At 41.1% G+C, this 25,609-nt stretch overlaps 1 protein-coding gene and 1 long non-coding RNA gene across 2 annotated transcripts in view; one reads left to right on the top strand and one right to left on the bottom strand.

Annotated features, from left to right (window-relative positions):
- LOC120323223 overlaps window positions 1-24,153 on the bottom strand; it is a 43,432-nt gene extending 19,279 nt beyond the window's left edge. The window contains exon 1 of the long non-coding RNA XR_005563496.1: window positions 23,925-24,153. This is a non-coding gene — a long non-coding RNA (uncharacterized LOC120323223). The remainder of the gene's footprint in view (window positions 1-23,924) is intronic.
- On the top strand, window positions 9,358-18,931 carry TECTB (tectorin beta). Its single transcript, XM_027750089.2, has 11 exons — window positions 9,358-9,412; window positions 10,304-10,392; window positions 12,067-12,257; window positions 13,206-13,348; window positions 13,429-13,501; window positions 15,329-15,432; window positions 15,512-15,595; window positions 15,796-15,958; window positions 17,234-17,303; window positions 18,213-18,245; window positions 18,729-18,931. Exons 2-11 carry the CDS (start codon window positions 10,317-10,319, stop codon window positions 18,779-18,781), a joined length of 990 nt encoding a protein of 329 aa, XP_027605890.1. The 5' UTR covers window positions 9,358-9,412; window positions 10,304-10,316; the 3' UTR covers window positions 18,782-18,931.
- Window positions 24,154-25,609: the final 1,456 nt, after the last annotated feature.

Genomic DNA, 25,609 nt, shown 5'->3' with positions numbered 1-25,609 from the left:
GAAGAGAAGGGTGGTGGGAGAGGAAACATGGAAAGAGGTGTGAGGGTGAGAAGTCAGCCTAGAGTACCAGAAGGTGACATTAAACAGTAACACCTGCAGACAGTGTGGTTTTAGTGGCATATTGGACAGACGGTAAGGGTTGCAACTACATAACGAAAATAAAGACTAGGAATTGGAGAAATGAGCTGGTATAGGAATTCATAACACTGATAGAAAAGGAGACTGGAAGGTTTGAGGTCAGTCTTCGACTGGTAATCTCAGCTGAGTTGCCTCCCAACAGGAGGTGAAGAAGGAATGAAACATATGGCATTTGTTGTCTTAGAGAGGAATATCTTTCCAAACTACTTGTTACTAGCCACAAGATTAAGGCCTGGAAGAGAAGTAAAAAATGTCTGGAGGACTGAACTTATTTCAGTCACTTCTGCTATTCCTGAGTGATGTAGGCTTTGGTCTATTCTATTTTAACTGACCTGATAGTAAATTACCTGCATTATTACTTGTAAATGTGGATAGAGCCTTCCCAAATCTTCGTTCGCGAAGCCTAGCCATGATAGTTAAATAATGTATCCATAAAGATCCAAGAAAATTATGTTTGCCTTCATGTTGTTGCTTTCTTGCCATACCGAAAGGGCAACACTAAATAATAATTATTGTAGATAATGCATATAATCAGAACAGGCCAAGGAAAGGTCCGAGAGATGGGACAGCATGCAGAGAAGGGTGAAATGCCTACAGCAGATTTCATACGAGTGAGTCACTTTGCTGTTCTGTGTCACATGTTGTCTGTTTATGGAACACTACTAACACCATCTCCTGGCCAGTTGGTGTCTGGAGTAAAATCTTTATAAAGGTCTCTGAGAGCCTGGAATGAAAGGTATTGCAAACATAGAAAATACTATCATCACTGTATCTTCGATACATTCATATTCATTTACTTTACCTATGTCAAAATAATACCACACCCATCTCCAGAATTAGATATAGTGTGTGGGCACTTAAACTACATTTTTTTCCAAAGGGTTTCCAGCAAGATGTATCCAAATACTCTCTAAAACTGGCTTATATTTTCAGAACTGACTACTGATTTGAGTATGCTTTGTTCTGGAGTCCACTGAGAAAAACCAAAACTGATATTAAGAAAAAGCGTGAAAACAGACCCTTTCCTAGTGTTTCAAATTCAGCACTTTAAGGCTTACACCCTTTCTGAAACATCAACAATGTGTTTTCCCAACCTATTGATGTCAAAGATTCAGTATTCCCTGGTTTTTTACTCTTTTTTTTTTTTTTTGGATATCAAGACCATCCGGAGATGCAAAGAGTAACACTTCAACTTGATGTGCTTTTGGCACAGCCAAACAGTCAATAGATCAATGTCTGTCCAAATAACACTTACTGAATTTATCCAGCTGTTTTCAAGCATTTAAAACAAGGCTTTGACATCCCCTTGTCTTTCAAAATCATAGCATGTTAAGGCATTACCTTGGAAATTGCTCAGGGGTTATTGTTCATATACATCATATATTGGCCCAGACACCTTTCATTTCAAATTACTTAAAAACTGACTCACAGCTCAAGGAAGATACCTTCTGAGTTTAGGCTTTTGAGACAATATTTCCAGAAAAAAATAATCAGAATCAGTAACTTGTATTTTTGCCTTCAAATTAATTCAGGAACATAAGGTCAACTTCTAATTTTAGCTAATCTCAGAATAAACAAACATCAGCAGAGCTTCCTGCGTCATTAACAGCATAATCAATCTAGAGTCTTCAGCACAGTCTGTCCTAGAGAATTGAGTACTTGGAGCTATAGTGGGCTACTGAGAACAAATCTATGAATCCTTTGGAAGGCAATCCTAAGGGATTTTCATGAAAGAGAACTGCAGTGTCATACTTTCTGGAATAGCTTGTAGGAAATGCTATATGAATGCCATTGGTATATTATAACTGCATACATTTTTCAGATAACCACAATGCTCTGTTCAGCTAGCTTAGATTGAAATGATAGCTTTCTGCAGACTGCATATTTCCTCCAAATACTTTACTAAAAGCCACACTAAGAGATGAACTGTCATTTTAAAAGCTAGCAAACAGTACTTTTGACCATCATATGGGATTGTCAAATAGATTTTGAGTGAATCAATGCAACACCAGCTACAGCTCAGCAGAAGAAAACACAAGGGTGTCAGATTTCTCTTTGCTATCAAAGGAAGCCCATGAAAATCTCTGAAGAGTTGTACATGGGCAGTACCCCAGCCATCTTTTGCATTTGGTGTTTTAGTGATTCTCCAAGAAGTCCTCAAACGGCCAATTAAAAAAGTAATATCTGTTTTTTATTTGCAATTGGTTGAGTCATAACTGTAATAAGTAAATGAATACCCAGCTGAATGCCTCAAACCTTTAGACCAATTCCTCTGCTTCATTCCACTTCATGAAGCTGTAACATCTCTCTACTACTATGAAACATGGTGAACGCAAAGAACTGTCTCAATGGGTATCATCATTAGTGCGTTGGTGCAATTTTAAGAAAACTATATCCTTTAACTGATCTGAAATTTGGTCTGTTATCTGTGGGAAGTCTCAGAAAGTGAACTTTTTGGTCCTTTAGGCTGAATGCACTAAAGGATACGTCTTGACAAACTGGGAAGAGAAACTTTGTTTATGGTACCAGAAGAGGAAAATCCACTGGGACACTCAGCTGGTAATGGATTGCTAATCATCCAATCATTGTCAAAAAGGCATAAAGGCCAGTGTGAATGTTAAACTGGCAAGCAGGGGCAGTTTACTACCTCAGGTGGCAAAATAGCCTCAGAGATAAGTGGGCGTCCTCTGTTCCAGAAGACATGGTCTGGCAGTCCAGGCAATCGTTCTGCTGCTTCCTGGGAAGCTTTTCTCATTCACGGACAAACCCACCCAAAGTTTGCTTGGGTAGCTTCTGCTCCAAGCTGCTTACTGCTTGAATGACACAGAAGAGCAGTATGGGCAGCTCAAGAGCCCTACACTGGACTTTGCCTTTCTGTGCCTCATTTTCATTATCTGCAAAACAGAGATAATGGCACTAAGATTGTGATAAGCATTATTATGATCAGTTTACAAGCACAGCACAAGCTAATTAATGCAGTTAAGTTTGGTATATGTAGCTCTCAGAGCCACATAATTCTTGATAACAAACGGATCCCTTTCACAGTAAAAGAGACTGTCTCCAAGGATGATGCTATCAGGCTGCTGAAAAGTCACAAACTTTTAAAAATGAGGACAACACCAGTATAATGGATACAGTGTGCTAAGGAAAGTAGGTCTTAGAACGAACTAGCAGGATTATGTAGCTTGGGAAACCAAAACTGTGATTTTGATCAGCAGCTACTATTGATAGAAGTGCAGAGGTTTGTGTTTGATTTGAGGGGGCAGCAGATACTGAAAGTTTATTTCATAGGGAAAATGCATGGATCTTAACTGTTCAGAGAATAGGAATTATGGTGAGTGTTTCGAGAACCTGATTTTTACCAGTCCTTCATGTGTATGATCCTATCTGAATTCCACAAAGTAAGTTTATAATTCAGCTGGCTCAGACCATGGGGTAGTCAGGAAGCTGGAGAAGGGCTTTGTAGCTCAGGTAGGGGTAGAGGTGCTACAATGGGAGCAGGAGCACTCCAGGTTCCCAGGGCAATACAGACTGCAAATTTGAGGAAAGATTTCTAGGCTTGGGAATGTGAATGGACAGAGGTACTTCCAAGCTAGGTGGCAATCAAGTCCCATACTGTAATTAATCATTCCTCCTGCTGAAATTTTTTCTCGGTTTGCCCCTTCATTTTTCTTTGCTTTGTTTTTTTATTACTTAACTATATATTTAAAATAAGCAGCAGACATTTAGGGTCAGTTTCTCAGCAATCAATGGAATTGTCACTGAGGGACATCAGAGGATAAACTTGCCATGGGTATATTTTTAATGCACCACCCACAGTCCTGTTTTTGTCAGCTTTTCTGTAGCAAAGTGTGCAGGCTGGGTGAGCAGCATTATTTATGGCCAACACAAATGGTTGGGAATCAAACAGAAGATCAGACAGCTGCTGAAGACTCTTTTAAAGTTGTAGTGACATACCCCAATGCAAGCAGAGAAACATCATATTTGTGCAACCTTCCTAGCACTAGTGGGATAATGCCCAGAAAAGAGAGCATTACTGGAGCAAGAAGAGCAATGGTCACTGTGTCAGAGCCAGCTGTCAACCTAAGATTAAGCTAATGAATGACACAAAGAGTCTTAAAATCGTCTCCCATACTGAGGTAAGATCCCTGCCCCACAGTGCCAGGAGATCAAGACCTGTTGTTAAGATAACAGGAACTAAAAGTCTTACAAGGTGTTATACAGGACAGTATGGTTGAGATCCAAAACAGCACTTAACCAGAAGTAATTTAGGCCACATTCAGGTGATTACAGAATGCTATTCCCCAACAATATTATTCCACTACAAAAAACTTAATCCATGTGTTCTCAACAGAAAATTCCTGCAGTTCTGCTCTGGCACATACCAGATGGGACAGCAGCTCTGAATACAGCTGAGCTCAGCAGCCACAGCCACACACTCTTCAAAGAACAGCTGGAGGAGACAGGCCTGGTGGTCAGAATCCTTGCCCAGGACTATGGGAGACCCAGATACAATTCTCCTCACTTGCAGGGTTCAAAGCTATCTTTCCCCAGAAGTGCTCTAACTTCTACCTGGAAGCTTGCCTTGGGCACTCAGTGAGTAATTCGAGGGCGCTGTGCTGACTGGAGCAGGCTCAGGCATGTGTGGCACAGAGTGTGCAGGACTGCTTAGACTCAAGGCAAACGAAAATTAATGTCAAGCCAACCACGGCAATGTGTCTGGTTCAATTCATATGCCCACACACAGACACCCAGTCCATTGAAGATGTACTTGAGTATCCTGCCTGGCTTCCATATCCCACTCCAAAAGTACAAGAGTGTCCTAGAGGTGTCACAGGATATCCTGGACACCTTATAGCAGCTGCTAACACAATACATGTCTCATTTAGGCAAATAAATCAAGTGCCTGGCAAGTTTAGGCATCTCCAAATAGTGGCAGCCCAAGTACGACTGAGGCCTCACATGACCAGTTTAAGTCATCCATTCTGGTCTTGCAAGACCTGTTTTACATCCCTCATGCATTTATTAAATCAAGCACCATGTCTTTATAAAATCAAGCCCCAAATCCTTATCCTGCATAACTAGCTAGCTCCAAGACAGCCCATAAAAAATACACCAAATAAAGCACTTACCCACACAAAGGCTTCAAGGAAACTCAGCTGGAAACTGATGTTTTGTTCCAACAGTAGCAAACTCCAGGCAGAACTCTTCTGGAGAAGCTTCCAAAGAACATTGTTCTAAATATGCTGGCAAAGCTAAACAGCAATAAGATCAGGCATTCAAATGAACGTGAAATATTATTATTTACTTCAGTCACAATTTTGTGTTCAGCAAGATTTGCTGTTGTAAATACTTGTCTTGAACGGCAGAAATGTCAAGGGAATGATTCTTTAGGTGAGAGTCTGTGCTCACCCACACGCTGGGAGTGCATGTAACAACAGCAGCACTGTGTCACCAAGCCTATGGCTGCAGGTGATTGCTGAAAAATTATGATTCAGTGTTGCGTAGTTACAGACAGACAGGTGATGCATGAGGAAGTTTAGAGGCCACTGTCTCTTCCAGTGGCCTGAACATCCGTCTCTGATTTTTATGTGACTCTTCTACAAAGATAGTTTCCTCTAATTTCTCCTTCTTCTGATACATTTTGTGCAGCTGCAGAAGAATATCAGCTACCCAAGGACTTAGGGTTCCAGGTACTCTGTTACGTACCTGCATAATTCTATAATCTGCTCCCAAGGCTAAAACATTCATTGAATAGAATCATTTTGGTTGGAAAAGACCTTTAAGATCTTCAACTGTCCTAACACTGCCAAGTCCCCCACTAATCAGTCCCTTAGTGCCACATCTACAACTACCTCCAGGGGTGGTGACTCAATCACATGCTGAAGTGAGTGACCAACCATGTGCCATGAGTAACAAACTGCTGGAAAGGTATTTACTCTACAAAAGGTAAAACAATCCTAAATCTGTAAGGTATTTATGACTTGAGGCAATAAGTCTACACAGCACAGCTCACTTAAGCTTCAGGAAAAGTTTGACTGCGCCAACACAGTGCTGCATTTCCAACAGGATCCATTAACTCAGATCAGGCCCAATATAAATGCAGTTGCTATGCTTCCAGACCTGGCATGGATGTCTCTATGCCTGTGGGATAAATACGCTCCTTATCTCAGACAAAACTGACTATGCCAGGTTTTGGGGTGTGGAAACAGCATCATTAACACATTTCAGCCTCTAGATGAATGTCACCAGATCTCACTCCTGGAATCAGCTTGCTGTCTCCATTGTTCCTCAGTGTCCCATGAAGTCCTTCCATATATCTAAAGGACTCTTCAGGTTTATTATTTTATCCAAATCAAATGAAAATTAGATGCCACAATATCCCTTGCAGATTCAAACAGCAGAACCTCATTTGTTTCGTGTAAGAACCAGACAGTAGATACTCACACAGCTTTCCATCACAATGTGAGGAACAAGGCTGGAGAGACAAGCTGCTCTTGTAGGTGAAATTCTCAATAAGGCCTTCATTTGCTCTTTGTCAAAATCTTTACAGATACTTAGACTGCTGAGATTATTCAATGGGCTTGGAAAGAGTCAGGAAACTGCAACAATCCTCAGTGGTCTGTTTTACAAGTTAATGGCTTTCCTTTTTCTGTGTATGCAATTACTGAGAGAAACCTAACCCTTCCCCAAGCCCTTACCTTTGATCAGTGCAGGTATCAAGTGCTGGTTGGCTTAGGTACATTTTGTGCTTGTTTCTTATGCAAATGCAGACTACTATACACCAGCTGGCACTTCTGCCAAATTTGTTTCATGGTTTTCATTCTGTTTTCTACCTTTGTCTAAAAGGAGTATTATGTACATGGAGATTAGTTTGCTCTGAGAAGATAGCAAGAGATTTATTTTCTTTTACAAACTGTGGGATTAGATACATCTTAGAGTAATTCCACTGAAACCTCTAGCATTACACCAATGATAATTTTATTACAGTATTTGCTAAAAACCATCAGTAAAAAGCTAATCTGTGTTTCAAGAGCTTTGTTAATGTTATGGTGAGGTTAACCACTATACCTAATCAAGGTTAGCCAAATATCTTATGCTCCAAATCAGCTCTAAGTGGGCAGACCTGACAGACCAAGTCCAACCCTGGGGCTGAAACTGATCCCTTGAGCTTGAAGAATCAGCTTGTACAAGGTCATGAGGGCTTTCTCATGTTCAAAGTCACAGGCTTTCTCCTGTAAGCCTCCCCTTGTTACTGAGCTATATATTCTTGATAACAGGGTTGATCATAATGTTTCACTAGAAAGCCTGGCTCCTGGTTCCAGACCAAATACACACACAGAGAGAAAGACAAAAACAAGTGCATGTTTACACAGTGTCTATTTAGTTGGGCTTAGGAAATCAAAATTAGGCCTCAATGCCTGCAGGACTTGAGGTGAGCCTATAAAACAGACACTTTGAGTTAAATTTTCCTTGTTTTAGGATTTCTGATGAGGATAATCCCTAGTTAGGTAACACCAAACGATTTATGAGCTTTGGTCCTTTTTCCGTGGATTATTCTTTAATTCAATTAAAATAACAACAAACAAAGGATTTTATCCATTGTCCATCTTTAAGTAATCTCATTTAAATCAGAATGTGATGGCTTGCAGGACTTGGTTCACAACAATAGCGAGAGAAGCCCATTATTTGCTCTGTATTGCAATCCTTAGGAAGCTTCTATCTAGGTTCAGACAGATTATTTGAAACTAAGCACAGAAATGTAAAGCCTTTTCAACCTTTCTTTAGGGCTTTGGATCAGTTTTCCAGAAGCAGAAGTCACCCTAATTACATCTTCATATCATTGCAGTTCACCTGCACACCATCACCACTGAGAGCCAGCAGCCCTCACAAGGCACGGTGCAGTCATGGCTGCACCATTTCATGCCTTTCGGCTTGAAACTCTTTTTGTAGTGAATGCTGTCCTGAAGGTGCACCGATAAATCTCACCCACAGGCAGCTAAAAACTCCTTGTCTAGCATTTCAGGTAAGGTCAGGGCCACTGTGCCCCACTCTTCTCCTTCGAAAGCTCCAGACTAATGACAACTAGTACAGCTTTAATACTGTGTCTCCCCTCTATGCCAAAAATCCCTTGAGAGAAGGCACACCAAAGTCCTGCTATGGATGGGGAGAACGAGGTTCTCAACAAGAGGAGGTACCAAATCATCTGTGAGCAGCCCCACAGGACTGGGTCCCACAAGCAAGGTCAGTGAGATCCTCTGTGTTTTGTGACTCAAGACAGATATCAGAGTAGTTCAACAACACATGAAACTGGGTAGATGCACACATGCCCAAAGTTGAGGCTGTGCCAGTTTATACTGTAGGAGTGTTTACAGCCATGTTTTTACGCAGGCATGTAAAATAGCAGTAGCATCCCAAGTGCTATTTTCCGTGCGGGGCACTAAAAGCTGATACAAACAGGATGTAATGGGTCACTAGAAAATCCTACCAGCTGACCAAGACTTTCGTAGGCAACCTCATGACTGATGGTCATATGAAAAGCAAATTTGTTTCAGTTTTCTGTACAATGGTAAATTTTACACAATCTATAATGTAATATTTAATGTATATTACATAGTCTTATATGCATGTAGTATTATGTACTATAATTATGTAGTATTATGTACTATAATTATGTAGTATAATGCTTAGGCTTATGGAAGAGCCTACCACCTAAACTCAGATAACATGCCTATGAACTTTCAGAAAAAATAAGTGAAAAACCCAACCCCAAAGGTGATCTGTTGCCATTGCTTTGTTCACTTGCATGGCATAAAAGTTTGACATTGTCAATAAGCCATTTAAGAGAAGCATCTAATTCCTATAAATACTTTTTAACTGAATTCTAGAAGGCAGTTGTGGCTTCACCTCTGCAGAAATTCTACATTTTCCTAATTAACTTTTAAAACAAAAATTTAGTACCTTCAGCAGGTTTCTCTGTGAAAAGCCACCATAGAAAAACTTTTTAAAAATCAAATTGCAGCAGCAATACAGTCCCATCTAGGGGAAGAGAACTGCTTTTCTATAACTCTTTTTTTTTCCCCTCCTACACTGGACAATACTGACGGGTTGAGATTTAACCAGAGATGGGCTCCTTTTACAAGATTGCTTATATAAAGCGAAGATAATGCCAGCTGGGTTCATTTGAAAGAGGACATCTTGGGAAGAGCTGACAGCGCAGCTATTGGAATAAGACCGGAATGAAAATCTGAAATACTTATCCCCTTCCTGTCCTGTAGGTATAATAATTAATTTCTTGTAGAATGCCTAGGATTATAATTAGAAGGAATTGTCACTGAAATATACTTTATGAGCCTTTTATAAATATATATTTTTAAATAGAGGATGAGTGAAAATGTTGAAATTGATTGTTTTTATTAGAAATACTGAGTTGGGATGATTTTTTCTCTTAAATTATATTTGTTACTTTTGACAGTCTTCTTAGTGATGTGCATATGAGGGCTGATACTGAAGAGTATATCCCTACAAAGGGAAAATATGAGAACTCCAGTCTCAATCCCACATGTTATATATGCTTCTCCTTGTGAGAAACAGCTTTCATATTTGAAGTCTGGAATGAAAATGTAAATTACTGCTATGTATGTTTTCCTAAAAACTCAACATTGAGCAGCAAAGGAGAAAATGCAAAATTTACCAGAACTGAGCTACATGAAGTGAAGAGTATAAACATCAGGATAGCCATCATCATAGAGAATAGTTTCAGCACTAAATTTTAAGCACACTATATATGTTCTTGCATCATATTTCTTCTAGTAATTTCTATTCCCTCTCTTTTCTTCAGATCCCATTGTTTCAGTTTCACTTGGTAATATTAACACTTCAGGTTTAGAGCCTTCGTAAGAAATCAAACTAGAATAATTAAAAGCCACCACTAAACTGAAATAGTAATATTGTCACAATAGTGACACAGTGATAGTAATGGTCTTGGAAATATTTATCCTATAGATGCAATTACATTGGGTGACAGAATATCAGTAATATTATGTTTTTTCTCTCTGCAAAAAGCCCATGTATAAGAGTATCTACGTTTTCAGGTCTACAGACAATGCATTGTTTTTATTTCCAATTCTAAAGACATTTTAGCTTTTATTCCCTTTGTCCTCAGATCATTGCAAGAAATGCTGACTCTTACTGTGTATCTGCTGGTCATCTTGGCTCGAGCTCTTGGGGGGCCTTGCAGTCCAAATAAAGCAGGTAAAATAACTTAAGTCTTCTATGATCTTCTCTTGCAATTAAGCTGCCAAATGCGGGGGTTTTTCTATTCAAAATCAAAAGGTTTTCCTTCAGAAAGTTAAACTGTGAATTCTGCAGAGCTAATCCTTACATTTTGTTTATTGATCTGCTTTTAGCTAGCACAGTAAAGTATGTACCAGTGAAGTCCTAGCCCCATAGACAATTAGGCATATATTTCATTTTGTGCAATAATCAAAGGGCAATAAATTTAAGGACAAAAGCATAAAATGGTAAAGAAAACAACAACAATTAGAAGTTATCTGTAGTAGTGCAGGCTAGATGCAACAGATCTTTGCTGCCCAGGTTGGGCTTTAGTCCCACTGACTGCAGTCAGATGGTCAGTGGTGATTGGATGTGCTGGGCTGAACTCCTGAACCATACTGCTACATTAAAACAAGAAAAATACAAAAATCATTGAAGAGAAGGCTTTAACTGTACACTGATTACTGCCTAGAAACTGAAATGAGCTGGTGCCAGACAGACCTGTAATGTAGCTTTCACTGTAATTATGAAACCTCCTTTAGAGATGTGTTGGAATATGCCTCGATATAGTGTTTGCTTTTAGTACATGACTGCTGTCACATTACCGTCAGTAATTTTATTGTATATCTCAAGTATTTGGCTCTCGAGTCATTTATTTCAGTACCTTCATTTGCACAAGCAGTTTCTTTGAACTGCAGGAATTTTCATAGCTGTAAAGTTGCCCGAGTTATAAATCTGACCATCAACACAAGCGGAATCAGCCTGCATGTGCTGAAGGTTTGTTGACCAAAGAGAAGCAAGTTGTTAAGGTCCTTAGTTGACTTTCACTGAGTATTCCCTAGCAGACATGGAAAGGCTGCAAAATGAGGCTTTTAGTATAAAATGAGAGTGTCAAGGGCTTTAAAAGAAATAATTGAATAATTCCAGGCAAAATGTTTTTTTTCTGACTAATAATTGGAAGCCTTTTTCGATTTTCAGGCCACTAAAGGTTAGTCAATATTTGCCCTTTAAATTCCCATCAGACATTCAAACTAGTACTACTTGATGCTCTTTGAAAAATGTCCAATTCTGCTATCATGAAGTAATCAGCCTGGATGTTATGATGTTCAATATTCATGGCTGTATTAGCAATCACACCCTGCACTGCTAACAGAGTTGGGAGTTTGGTTCATTTACTATTGCTATTAGCAGGCCTAAGCTTTTCAGTTCATTTTTACATCTTAGCTTTTCACTTGACTATAAGAAAAATTCAATTTGTCCAAACAACTTCACCAATATTATTTTTACAGAGTCAGTGGCATTATAGAAGCCAGCTTTGCAGCATAAGCTACTCTGATAGATCTCAGTGCAGTCCTTTTTCACTTCAGGTTTCTCAGCAGTGTCTCTGCTCCTCAATCAGCTATTCCGGAAAGATAAAAATTTACACAAAGTTCTGCATTGATTAGAAGGCAAAGGCCAACCTCTTCCAAAGAGGACAGAATTTAATAACCTAAAGGTCAGTTTTGTGTATCAAAAGCTGCTCACGTTAGGGGACCTTCCAGCACACACCCCTGCTCACAGAAGATTAAACCCAATGGAATGTAAGTGTGCAGACCCACTGCTTTGAAAGAAAATTACCAGTGAGTAACTCTAGATGTATTATTTCTCTTTCAGATGTAATTCTGGTATACTGCTATCCTAAAACCATCATTACCAGAATTCCAGAGTGCCCTTACGGATGGGAGGTTAATCAGCTGGCACTTGGAGGCATTTGCTATAATGGGATCCATGATTCAGGATATTACCAATTCACAATTCCAGACCTGTCACCTAAAAACAGATCATACTGTGGGACGCAGTCAGAGGTAAGACTATCAAGGTCAACATTCTGTCTCAGGAAATGGCTGGACTCACTTGAGAGCGTCCTGTCTTCTTCAGTTTGGAGTAGGCTTTAGGTACTGATGGAAGAAGGAGGCAAACTCCACTATCAGGGAGAAGTAAGAATCGCATAGTTGTGCTTTGCATCTACAGGCAAAATACTCAGAGGCTTAGTGATATTAGTGTGTGTGTTAGTTGTTCATTTGCACCTGTATTACACAGAACTTACATATGGTAAGATATACTCTGCGCTGGTGAGGCCACACCTTGAGTATTGTGTTCAGTTCTGGGCCCCTCAGTTCAGAAAGGATATTGAGGTGCTGGAGCGGGTCCAGAGAAGAGCAACAAGGCTGGTGAAGGGACTGGAGCATAAGTCCTGTGGGGAGAGGCTGGGGGAGCTGGGGTTGTTTAGCCTGGAGAAGAGGCTCAGAGGTGACCTCATCGCCGTCTATAACTACCTGAAGGGAAGTTCTAGCCAGGTGGGGGTTGGTCTCTTCTCTCGGGCACTCAGCAATAGGACAAGGGGGCACGGGCTTAAGCTCCGCCAGGGGAAATTTAAGTTGGATATCAGGAGAAAATTCTTTACAGAGAGAGTAATCAGGCATTGGAATGGGCTGCCCAGAGAGGTGGTGGATTCACCATCCCTGGAGATTTTTAAACGCAGATTGGACGTGGCACTGAGTGCCATGATCTAGTAAATGGACTGGATTTGGACCAAGGGTTGGACTCGATGATCTCGGAGGTCTTTTCCAACCCAATCGATTCTATGATTCTATGATTCTATGATTCTATATATGCATAGGCAGCATATAAAGAGCTACCCAATCATGTTTCTTTGGGATGGCGTTAGAGTCTTCGTGTTTCAAACTATGAAGTTGTCCCTGATGCCTCAAAGACTCAGTACTGCCTACATTTCTCGGTCTCACCATCCACAGTTCAAGAATCCCATTTACCACTTCTACAACTCCATCGTCTCCAATGACTCCTCGGTAATTGTGAAGAGCCAGCCTGTGAATTACTCGTTCACCTGCTCATACAATGCCAACTATCTGGTGAACCAGGCTGCCTTTGACCAAAGGTACGTCCTCTTTTGGAAGTGCATCTTACCCTGTCCTGAGAACCACACCTCACTCATACAGAAATTTGTCATGTCCCCAGGGTGGCCACTGTCCATGTGAAGAATGGGAGCTCTGGCTCATTTGAAAGTCAGCTGTCCCTCAACTTCTACTCTGTAAGTGCTCTTTGCCACCTAGATTTTCACCTTCACCTTCCACAAGCTTCAGCCTGAAGAGCTGGAAAAAACAGGGCTGCTGCTCCTGATTTTTATGTGTCATGGAGCACATTAATAGCCTGGAACAGATAATTGCATTGGGGTTGGCAGAGGTCCTTGTTTCTGCTGATTAACAGGGATATACTTAAAGTGAACAGAGCAGACACATGCCAACTGTTCTTTTAATCCCTCAAAAACTGGCAGATTTTTCTGCTGAGAGGTACATTTCTAACCTGTTGACAGATTTTATAATAAAAAGCAAAACTTGTTTGTAGTCCCACTGCAAGAGCAGCATGCATCTTCAGGCATCGCTGCTATCACATGGTCTCTACAGACAGAACAAAACTCCATGCATTTCTCTTGCAGTTTTCTCCCTGGTCCTCTCACCTGACAGATATTTCATGTACCCCAAAGATCTTTATGTCATGCTGGAATTTTGTTGCCAACAAAATACCATCCCTGGATATCAGGTGGATCTTTTGAAACTTCCCTCTCCTCTCCTCAGCTCCACTGCACTGTTGGAACAGCCAGCTCTTTATCTTGGAGTCTTTTCTCCATTAAAGCACAGTCAAAAGCACCAAAACAGCCTCTCTATTTTAGTACAGCTAGAAAAAGCACAACTAATAACACGCTGTGTTAAATTTATAGGCCAGGTAGAGGGAGTATTTGCCACAAGGTGGAAATCTCTTCTCCCACGCGCTACATTTTGGGCACTTATTGATCACTAAACATTTTGACAGGTTTTGTGTGCCACATGAAAGCCCATGTGGTCTTTTTTTCTGATATACAGCACACTAATATATAATATTAGGTACTATGTACTGGCAAAGTCCCAGGAGATACCACACTGCTCCTGTCAACTGACAGAATGGCTACAAAAAAACAGATGATAGGCAGTGAGGAATGGATCCCTGATACTTTAATTTTTTGCCAAATGACTGTCTTGTTGTAATGGCTCCCAGGAGTCAAGGAGAGAGCGGCTGAACCGTAGTAATATATTTTCCCAGTGAGCACAAGTACAGAACAAGCTCAGAAAGCTACCAGACCACTCCTTTTTTAGTTTGTTCTCATTTTCACTGGGAATAAAATGTTAATTTCAATTAAATGTTGATTTTTTTTTTCCTGGTAAAATGGAAATTAAAGATTTATTTTGCCATGTTATTCATCTCTGCTGCTCCCTACCACAGCCCTCTGTTCTGGTGGGCTACAATTCCAGGTGCTTCATGAGCCCATTTCCTCATCCAGAAGCAGCACACAAGCTGCAGTGTAATCCAGGAGAAACACTTCAGCCTCACCTGCCCTTTGGTCTGTGACACCCCAATAACAACAAAGGATTGTAATTCAGGATGAGGGGCTGGAACCTGAATAGAAATCGGGCCTTCAACACAGAAACTTGGTGTGAAGAAAAGCAAGATACTATCCTAAACCAGTGCAGAGCAATAGAGTTTAGAAAAAGAAGCACTATACCAGGTTCCACTCATTGTAGCACAAGGACTGGCAAGACTTTTACGACAGTACTGCTGCGAGTTCTGTGATATAGCACATACTAAAACCTAAACAGCATCAAATTCTGTCACTTGTCATTATAAGCCAAACACTAACAAAAAGATTTTTAAATGTCACCTTGGGCTTCCAATAGTTCTACTACCACATGTAGAGTTTGGAGCTTGCAGGTAATAAGAATCCAGACTTCCAGAGTCAGTCTCTCTAGGGGTGCCTGAAGTTGAATCATGCCTAGCTTTGCAATTTACTAGTAATGCATGACACCTTTATCTTTGTCTTCCAAAGAATGCCAAGTTTTCAAGTATAAAGGAAGCCCCTTTCGTTGTTGAAACATCGGAAATCGGTTCTGACATATTTGCTGGAGTGGAAGCCAAGGGCTTAAGCGACAGGTAGGCAAAGGAAGAAGGAATTGGTAATAAATTGGTAATTGGGACATTCCTTGTTAATCTGGAGTTTGTATCTCCCCAGGTTCAAAGTTGTTCTCAACAACTGCTGGGCAACTCCCTCCTCAGAGTACTTCTACCAGATCCACTGGCCTCTGATCACCAAGGGGTAGGTGCTGGTGGGACCCCAGAGAGCGCACCTACTCAGCCCAGCCCCGAGGGTGACAGAAAGCTGGGAGCTGGGGGATGAAGGAGCAAGGGAGAACCTGGCCCACAGCAGGGCAACTGCATTCATCAGACTGCCACCTCAGGAGATGTTTCAGTGAAGCCACAGGGGCTCTGACACTGCTTCTCCATGCACAACCACAGGTGTCCCACAGACTACTCCATCATTGTGCACGAGAATGGGAAAACAAACCGGGCGACCTTCCAGTTCAATGCTTTCCGCTTCCAAAACATCCCCAAGCTGTCCAAGGTGTGGCTACACTGCGAGACGCACGTCTGCGACAGCGAGAAGTTCTCGTGCCCAGTGGTAAGTCCTCCCTCCTGGAGAAATACACAGTTCTAAATTTTGACAGAGGATGTTGAGACCTTTTCCAAGGGCGTGTCAGGTGCAGAGCCAGTGCCAGGGGTGTCAGTGGATGGAGGTACTGCCATGTGTGAATCTGAGTGCCCAGCCATGCACCCCGACTCCTGTCATGCCACAGGCACCGTATGCAACACTGGGAAACTTTTTTAAATGTAGCCATTGAAAACCTCACCTCTTGTCTATATCCCAGACTACAGTCCTGTCTGACAAATAGCCACAGTGAAACACAAGCCTGTAAAAAGGGAGAAAGTTGATCTTTTTCCATTTTACCAAGTATCTCAGTGCTAAAAGCACCCTCGGGGCAGTGAGAGAACCTGGCTCAAAAAACTTGCAGGTTTGACAAAAAACGCGTTATTAGAAATTCTGTTTCAATGGCAAAAGAAAAAACTCCAGGCTTAGATTTTGTTGTTTGTTTTTAAAGATTACTTTGACTTTTTATTCAGTCACAGATCAGAATTAAAAGAAAACACAAACCCATTACTCCATATCTGCCCTTCTGCCAATACTGTCAAACATCTACATCATCCATTCAGGCAGTGGGTGGAATTCCCACCTCACTCTCCAGTGCAGGATAATTGCTCAATCAGGCTAACATCCCTGGAGCCCACTTCCCACTCAAAAATGCAGCTGGTGGTCTCCAGCAATTAAGGTTGAACCAAGCCAGGGGTCTGTGCTTACAAGCAACTCATAACCAGAATTACCACATGCTGAGTTTGTAATAAAAATGCCCACAGCTGGAGATCTGCAAAGGTCAGGGGATGGACAAGGACCTTTAATCTGTAGAGCACTGGCTCCAATACAGACCTTGTCAGCTGTGACAGGCATCATTAGTGCTGGACATGAGCTGATCTATATGGAAGTGATTTGGTGCTTCCTTTTTCTACCCAATGGGCAACAATTATCATTAGCAATAAACAACCACAGAAGCCTTCCCCGAGGTCATGGGTTAAACAGATCAAGCTCTATTTTTCCCCTTCTGTCTTGACAGGGGTTTTGTTTAAGACAGGGAGGGAGGGGCAGTCCACCAAAATGCTCAGAAAATGCACTGTAAAGACTCTCCCTAAATCTCTCCTGCACACAAAATCCCAATAATTAAAGGCAGGAAAAAAAAGCCTCCAGAAAATATGCAGCAATTTCCTTGGTTGGAAACATGAGAATTGTGTTTGGATTTTCTTATAATTTTTTTGGTATATATGGCTTTCTCTCCGATCTCTTAAGATATGTGATAGACGAAAACAGCGCATGGAACAAACCGGAGGTGTTTTAGTGGCAGAGATCTCTGTACGCAGTAAGTGACTGGGTTTTACGGGATGTTTCTCCCTTTGGGAAGCAACTCCCTTTAGGAGTAACTAGAGGGAGCCAAAGCCCTCCACCAGATCCCTTCCCTCTGTGGCAGCAGGAGGCTTGAACAGAAGTAGGTCCCCGCCAAGCCCTGGCAGAAGAGTTCAGTAAAACTCTCCTCATTTACAAAGCGAGGAGAGGCATCCATTTGGTATTTATCATAAACGGCCAAACCACTCACACCCCGAGCTTGCAGTGTAAACTCTGCTTCCCTGCGTTTGACCTCAGCAGCAGCTCAGATATGCTCTGACAGGTTACACGGGACCGGGAGAGAGGTCAGGCTTAGGAGCAGCAGGAGAGTTTTTCTTTACGCTGTGGGTTGGTACTTCAGCATACCCACAACGCCTGCCAGTGTTATGGGGATGCTTCGTGCCTATCCCTCCTGACACACAAATTGCACTGCCATCGAGTTTCCCCATTGTAAAACAACTGTTTCCTCTAGCTGCTCCCTCCTGGAGGCACCAGGAGTTTCTCTCTGAGCTGGTTTAATCCTGTAGGTCCAGCACATCTTTTGAAACAAGTCCTTGGAACAAATCATGTTATCACTAGAGCTCTCTATACTAGTTTATCAATTACATCCACCCCAATCTGAAAGCCAATTTAAAATTATAAATACACATAGAACAGCATTATTACAATTCACTATGTTGCACCACTAACCCCCATCAATTTTAGAAGATAAAAGAACTGAGGATCCTTTTACAACTTCAGATAGTAAAGCCAAGAGGAAGAAATATCCAGAATTTCAAAATGTGGCAAAGGTTTTCTATTCTGCTTTTATGAGGCGCACTGGTGCACTTTACCCTATTTTAAACATGTCATCCCAATATAATCTTTTTCCTCTTCTTTTATATAGGCAAAGGTTTATCCAGATTTTACACACTCTCAGGTAAACAGCAAAGTACAACAATGAAAATATCAATCCCAAACATGGATTTTGAGTGACTTTGTCAACATAAAACCCATAGCTCAAAGAAAAAAAATTTGAAAAATACAGTAAGTTTGACAGAAGGGAAAATATTTCATATTTTATTTCCCAATGTTATACACTTTATTTTCCTCCTTTTGGCACATCTCTCCCTCTGGACAATAAAATCATAGCAATAACTTCCAATACTGAACATTACTTTCTTTTATTGTCACACCCTGTTCCCAAAAAGGAACAGTCATATTTTACTGGGTTAACAGAGGTGTCTGAAAGCATTTCTATTTGGAGAGGGTTTGAAGCACACCTTTCAAAGTCTATTTGTTAACATTTGATATGTTGACAGAGCCACATTAGGGCATACAGTTGCATTGAAGGGGGTGGGAAGAGAACATGAAAGGGATCTGACAAAAAAGTAGTCACATTTAGTCTGTGTTTCTCTTGCAGATATCATCTTCCACCTACTCTTTGTGATTGGATTTTGTGCTGTTTTATTATAAAATGCAGCCCAACTGTGTTTCTTAACTTCCCCCAATCCTGTTTGGACCTGGACTTCTTTACTAAAGACGTTTATTTTACAGAAGAAAAATGAAAGCCACAAAAAAATCCTTGTGCATCATTTTACCTGATAAATAAAACATTCCATGAGCTTTGTGCCTCAAATATTGGAGAAACCCAAAGCAGATTTGCCTCTCCCCACTCTATGCTGGCATTTTAAACTAGTGAAAACCCATGGGTTATGTATTCTACTGACATCTCCTTTTAAAGAGTTGTGATGCCCATAGTACTTGTTTCTATAAGGAATGCAAGGATATGCAAACTCAGCATTTTTTCAAAGTCAAATTTACCTTCAGGGTCCCCCTTCCCTGTCCATCTCAGTGTGGTACCAAACTCCCCTCCAGGCCTGGTCTTGCAAGGTCCTAGTTTGTTCTGTGAAGTCTTTGAACAAAATAAAAACTAGCCAAACATGTCAAGGATGGGAGAAAAGGGTGCTTTTCATGTAGCAATAATTAGAAGGTACTCAGAATTAATTACCTGACATTTCTTTCCTGCTTCTCAATACCATTGTTGGTATTGATTGGTTAAATTAAGCAGAGTACCCTGTAGGAGCAGGATATCTTGCTGACTTGGACGGGCTCAGTGCTACATAGCTGCATGGTGTGGATGCATATTGAGCACATCTGAGGTTGGAAAACAAGCTAATGAGCTTTACCCTGTCTTGACATAGCTGGTGGCAGACACAATAGGGTTCAGGTGTTAGGTCTGTACCTGAGTAACAACAACTCTTAAACAGCAAGAAGAAATCATTAGAAAGGGAAACCGTGGTTTCTACAGGGCAGGAAATATCAGGGCATGAAACAATTCCCTAACAAGCAGAACAGTAGATTCCTTACATCCAGTAATTACTTAAACAATATTGAAAAAAAATCTTGAAAGGGTAAGAAACATTCCTAGATGTTTTCCATTAAATGTCCAGGATCCTAAATGTGAATGACTACAGATGTTACACTTCCAATTAATGAACACAGTAGGTGTACCTGTGTCTGTACAAACTGAAGCATCAGCACATTATAGAATTTTTGCTATCACTCGTAGAGAGGAAGCCTCCTGAATAATTCTGTTAAGTTTAGGATTTTCAGCTCCCTGTTCTTTGCGAAAGGTCATTGCTATGAAGATAATGCAGAGCTAGAACACGCATGCATTACAGAATCCCCTTTTCCATGGACTCCCCTTCCTCCCCTAGGCGTAATCTCAGTCTGTTTATAAGCGGCTCAGACAAGCCCCAGCCGAGCGCTGCCGGCCCCGCGCTGTTATTGCCGGTCGCGCACAGCCGAGGGCGCTCCCGGGATGGCATCGCCCGGCCGGGGCACAGGCGGGTCCGGCACCTCCAGGTGTTCCCCAGTGCTCCCAGTTCCCAAAGCAGAGCGGAGCTGCTGGATGTTTCGTGCTCCACAGGGTATTTTGATCAGAGATAATGACAGGGCAGGTTTTTCACCCACGTTTGCTGCTTTGTCTCCTTCTCCTCTTCCCTCCTCCCACTAACGCCCCGCGTTTCAACACCCGCCAAGTGGCTTTACCTTCTTGTGCTTGCCAAATGAGATTAACGCATGGGCTGCTTCTCCAAAGCCTGCTTCTTTTGCCTTGCCTTTACAACATTCACTGCTGTCCTACTGTGGCTATTTTGTGCAGAAATCCTTGAACTCAGTTTCCTTGGTAGGTTGATGAATTTTTTTCCTGCTTATGCAACAAGTGTTGCTTTGAAACAAACCTTGCAGGATTGCAGCAGCTGTGAAGTGTGCCTGCGAATTCCCAGGCCACCTCCCTGCCCGCCGTGGGACGGAGCCTCTGGGCATACATGTCTCAGGTGCCTGCTACTGTACTGAGTGGGGCTCGTGACCCAGCGAGCTGTGGTTGCAGGATGGGCACAGCCCTGCTGCCTGTCCCAGTCTGGATCACTGTCTCCCTACAATCCAGAAATAGTTTATTGTTAAAAACAAGCAAACAAAACACAACAGAAAAATAGCTGCCAGAGGTGACTGTGGAAAGGTCTATCTGCCAGAGAAGGCAGCACTGTACGAACAGCTCCAGAACTACTGTTCCTTAAAAAAGCACAAGTTGCCATCCTAAGTAGTTTACATAGAAAATATGGAATATAATTCATCTTTATTTTTCCTAACCTGCATATGGCTCATCACTACTTATTCTACTAAATACTATTTATGTTACCAGTATCATAAAATACAATGATTGCAAAAGATTTTAGCACAAGATGAAGCTTGGTAGACTTCATCATTTCAGATGCACTATATTGATGGATTTTTTTCAGCTGCCAGGGCATGAAGATGCTTGCCTTGATCTTTGCATCTGAAAGTTGAAGTCAATACTGGCCATGGAAACATGGGGACAGGAAGATTAGTTAAAGGGGATGGCAGATAATCTGTTTAGAACCCAACATTTGTTTTCCCAAAGATTCCAAATTGGCTTTATCCTGCTTCTTCCTCCCATTTGGATGAACTCTAATGAGGCATGAATTTTTACATGCTTTCCTTCTCACAGTTTAGCTTGCAATGTGGAAGCACAAGGTCACAGAGGTCATGACAAGAAGTAGGAGAGAAATGAACACACATAGGTGTGAAGATGATAACAACACAGGTTGCAGCACAATATTGCTAGTACAGTGACACAATTTTACATTTGTTCATTAAATATAGGTCACCTCTCACTTGCAAATGTAAACACCATTAACCTGGGTGGCCTTTATTTGACAGTCGCTGCAGGTGCAAATAACCATTAAGAAGGTCCAATGGAAACTGCCAGTGAAAGAGTGAGTCAGATCTAACACAGAATCCTCAGAAGTAAAAAACAAGCATGGATACCACCAAAGCAAGCTGATACTGTCCATCATTGACATTCTATATTTAGTGTCCCCAAACAAGCAGTGCCGTTGGCACTGTGATTCCTTCCACTACTGTCAGCCCAGGCCAAATAGTGAAAAAGAAAGAACAGGCTCTGAGACTATCAATTCAGAATTAATTCTGGTCAAGCATTAATGCCTTATATCTCATGCTGGGATCTCACAGTTTCAAATCCAAACTTCAGAGGTGGTTACCGGGGGACATGCAAATGATCCTGCTGCAGGGATGCCAGACTAGGTCTGACCTGACATGCCCACCTTATGCAACCACTGCTAATGCAGCTCTGGAAGGAGTGAAGCACATCAGGACTGAAAGCCTCTCTGTAGGTGATCTCAACTCACACTGAGGTAAACATTGCATGTGCTGCCAGAATTGGCAATGCATTACACCATAGAAACACAGGCAATGCCTCAGATCCAGATACCATGTATAGAAACTCCCCAGTCTTAATCTTCATTTAAACACCAACTTCATCTCTTTATTCTGTAAATCCATGACATTTTGTTTAAATGTCCCAGTCAGAGACAAGGAAAAGCCCTACATCTTGGAATAGTATCATAAGAGCCATGACTCGGTACATTACAAAACACATCATAGACATACATGGCCTGTATTAGGAGTAAACCTCTTCACTCTGTACTGAAGATCAAATCTTTTCAAGTTATCCCTATCCAAAGGGCAGCCGTCACTCACATGTGCAGAGGAAAAAATATCTTTTGACTGATTGGACCCCACTGTCCTTTCCTGTAGCATATCACTACAGCCCTGCAAAGGTCAAGTCCATTGGCTTCAGAGAAATCAGTAATAATTCTTTCAGCCTGGCCGTCAGGCACACAAGGGTGAGACATCCTGAGCTCTGTCAGAAGCTGGGTTGCACTCTGAAACACGGAGATCAGCCCTGCTTTCCAATACATTTTTCTTCACTTTGTTGTTACAGGGAAAACCTAGTGCACAATAATGTGTACACTTGCTCTTTAAAAGCAACTAGGTTAGATGTGTTCCGGTTCTAAAACCTAAGAGAAATGTTAAATTCCACCCTAGGAAGCCCACCTGCAATGCAAACAGCTGCTCTGTGGTGTAGTCCATCTCCAGCCTTCCCAGACTGCTTTCACATCGAGCATCTTGTGCCTCCTCTTCTACTAAATTTTCTCTGTGTGTAGTTTCATCCACATTAACATCCTTCTCCCACAAACAATCTCTCTCTGAGCATTTACACTGTGACACAAAGCATCACTGGAAGGGATCCCACCTACCCTGTTGCAAGACAGCCTGCTCTTCTGTTTACACTCACCTGCTCTTAATTAAAAAAAATAACATCAGCATTTTTCTTCTGGGAGCAAGCACATCAACACACCCCAGACACAGATAATCCGGATATATATTATATTAACTTTAATTTAAAATTATAATTAAGCCACAATGGGTAACACAGACTTATCTGTAACATGGCCCTGAAATGTTTTGAGATTATCTTGCAGGTTTAAATTGCATTCTGTTTTCTATAAGTACATTCTGCAGAGTCGAAATGATGCAGTACTGCATGACAGGAAGTGGGGCATGTAGATCCTATTCCTTGGTGAGCACTAAAGCTGATGTCTAATGCTAAAGCAAAGTCTAATGCTAAAACAGAAGCCTTATCACTGTGAAATGTTTGCCCAGCACTATAAATTTACATGGTGATTAATAAGCACTGATAAGAACATTCTGAGCACTTCTGATTGTCTCCATGCCCAACACTTCTGTGCTAGCACCTTTTAGTGAATACTTCAAGGTACTCTAAAAACAGTAACTGATTCATCTGGAAGATTTCATCTTCCCTTTACAAACCAAGAAAAACTGAGGGAGAAAGAATGACATGAGCAGATCATTGGCACTCATTCCAGTAGAGAGGAATGTTACTAGAACAGAAATATTAATCAAGGAAAAATATGTAGCCTGATCTGATACGGCTGAGAATGAATTGTGAATTGAGAAAACTTGCAAATTTTGCATTTATTTTATCTATATTGGAAAGAGAAATTCTATATATACAGAAAATTAATATAATAAATTCATATATGCAATTTATCATGTATCTGGTGACCCAGAGTAACAAATCACAAGCATACATACCTAACATAAAATAAAACTCAAAGGTTAATCACCTGTAAGGGAGCTTACATCAACAGGTTTTTCCTCACACTTGTGAGAGGTGTGCCACCATGCCTAAGTGGGTGGCAATCCTTACCTTTCATTATGCTTGGACCTCCACACCCCCTCACAGTCAGCCAAACTCGGGATGTTTACCAGTGGGAAGGCCAATAATGCAGTTATTGCTCCTCTTTGGGTGCAGGGCTGATCTCCAAAGTAATCACAGCACTCGGGAATTTCACAGACATAATAGCTATTTCTTTGGTGTGGTTCATCCCACTGTGGACAGGCAGGCTGCTGGACACCATATAAGCATCTCCAGTGGTTTATACCTTTAGCAACAAAAAGAGTGCAGCTATTTTATTGCATATCCTAGATTTGGGGTGCAGCGTGCAAATAAACCTGAACCTTCAATCCTGTAGTGACTATTTTCCAAAAATGTAAAGAAAAGCAGAGGGGAAAAAAACCCCTCAGAAATATTTTGAAGTTACTGTATCAATGGTCCTTCACTGGACTAAACTGAAATTTTATTTAGTATTTTTACCTAGGAGAGATTTTCAACCACTTCACAACTTTCCTTGTCAGATGGGGAAACAAGGTTCTTCCTCACACCCATTAATAGATTATGAAAATGTGTTTGCTAGTAACCTTCCTACAGAGTTATTTTAGCAGAGGTCACTCTCCAAGACCAGCAGAAGAATCAAAATAAAGCTCTGCTATTCCATAACTATTTGCCAGAAATTCCATGACCCTTTGCCAAATTCCATGTGTCTTTAGGATGTTATAGAGGAGGCTGTACAGGTCCCCTTGAGGGGTATCTACTTTACAGTAAGCACAACTGCAAAGGATGAGGAACTTCTATGCATTTTATCTTTTTAGCTTATTTTGAGGCTTTTTATATGTAGCAAGATTAATGTGACCGATTTTGCTTTAAGAGACTAGGCAAACATTTGAAATTGGGACAGTATTGACCAGAGATAGAGAAAACCAAACATGAAGTAATTCCTCAGTCACAACACCTGCATCAACCACAGTCAGTACTCAAAAGAAAGCGGACTAGCTTACTATTTGCCTAATTAACATGCCATCTGGTTTCAACTGGATATTAATTGTCTTCATTTCCTGCTCTAAACCAGTGAAGACTGTCATTGTAGGCTGTTAAGCAGCCATTCTTTTCCTTCTCTCCAACAGCTGCATTTGAGTGGTGAACAAACACACATTTCACATGGTCTGCAAAACACTTGATACCTGTTAGGTGAAAGGTACAACCTATTTGTGGTAATAAGCCTTTCATGAGTGAGCAAAACTCTATCCTCATGGCTTGCTTCTCTTGGCCACTTTTTCACACCATGAATTTCTGTTAATTAACATTTATAAAATGTCATTGTCATGTTTGAAAAGAGCAATGCTTTTCTCACTCCCCCAAGTACCTGATAGTTCAGTTCTTATGACTCTTAAATATACTCACTTTTGCAATGTTCATTAAGAAGTCCATAAAGGGGCCTGTGTTTAGGAGGAAAGACATCTAGCCAGAATATGGAAGCAATTTATTTTGTTGGACTGCAGGCAGATGCAGACAGTTATTTAAGAATCATTTCCACTATCTTTTATCTTTCATATTTATTTTATTTAATCAATTGCAGGGACACACATCCAACTGCTCTGTCATGTTGTTAAAAATTGGATGTTTTCTTCCCCACAAAAATTTCAGAAAGTAGGAGACAAGCTACAAATAAAATATTTTAAGGGGGGAAAAATATATCAAAACTTGTTAAAATATAG

Source organism: Pipra filicauda, unplaced genomic scaffold (genome assembly GCF_003945595.2).
Source record: "Pipra filicauda isolate LSUMZ 115617 unplaced genomic scaffold, ASM394559v2 scaffold213_size2393758_pilon, whole genome shotgun sequence".
NCBI lineage: Eukaryota > Metazoa > Chordata > Aves > Passeriformes > Pipridae > Pipra > Pipra filicauda.
This window is presented reverse-complemented; position numbering and strand designations above follow the sequence as displayed.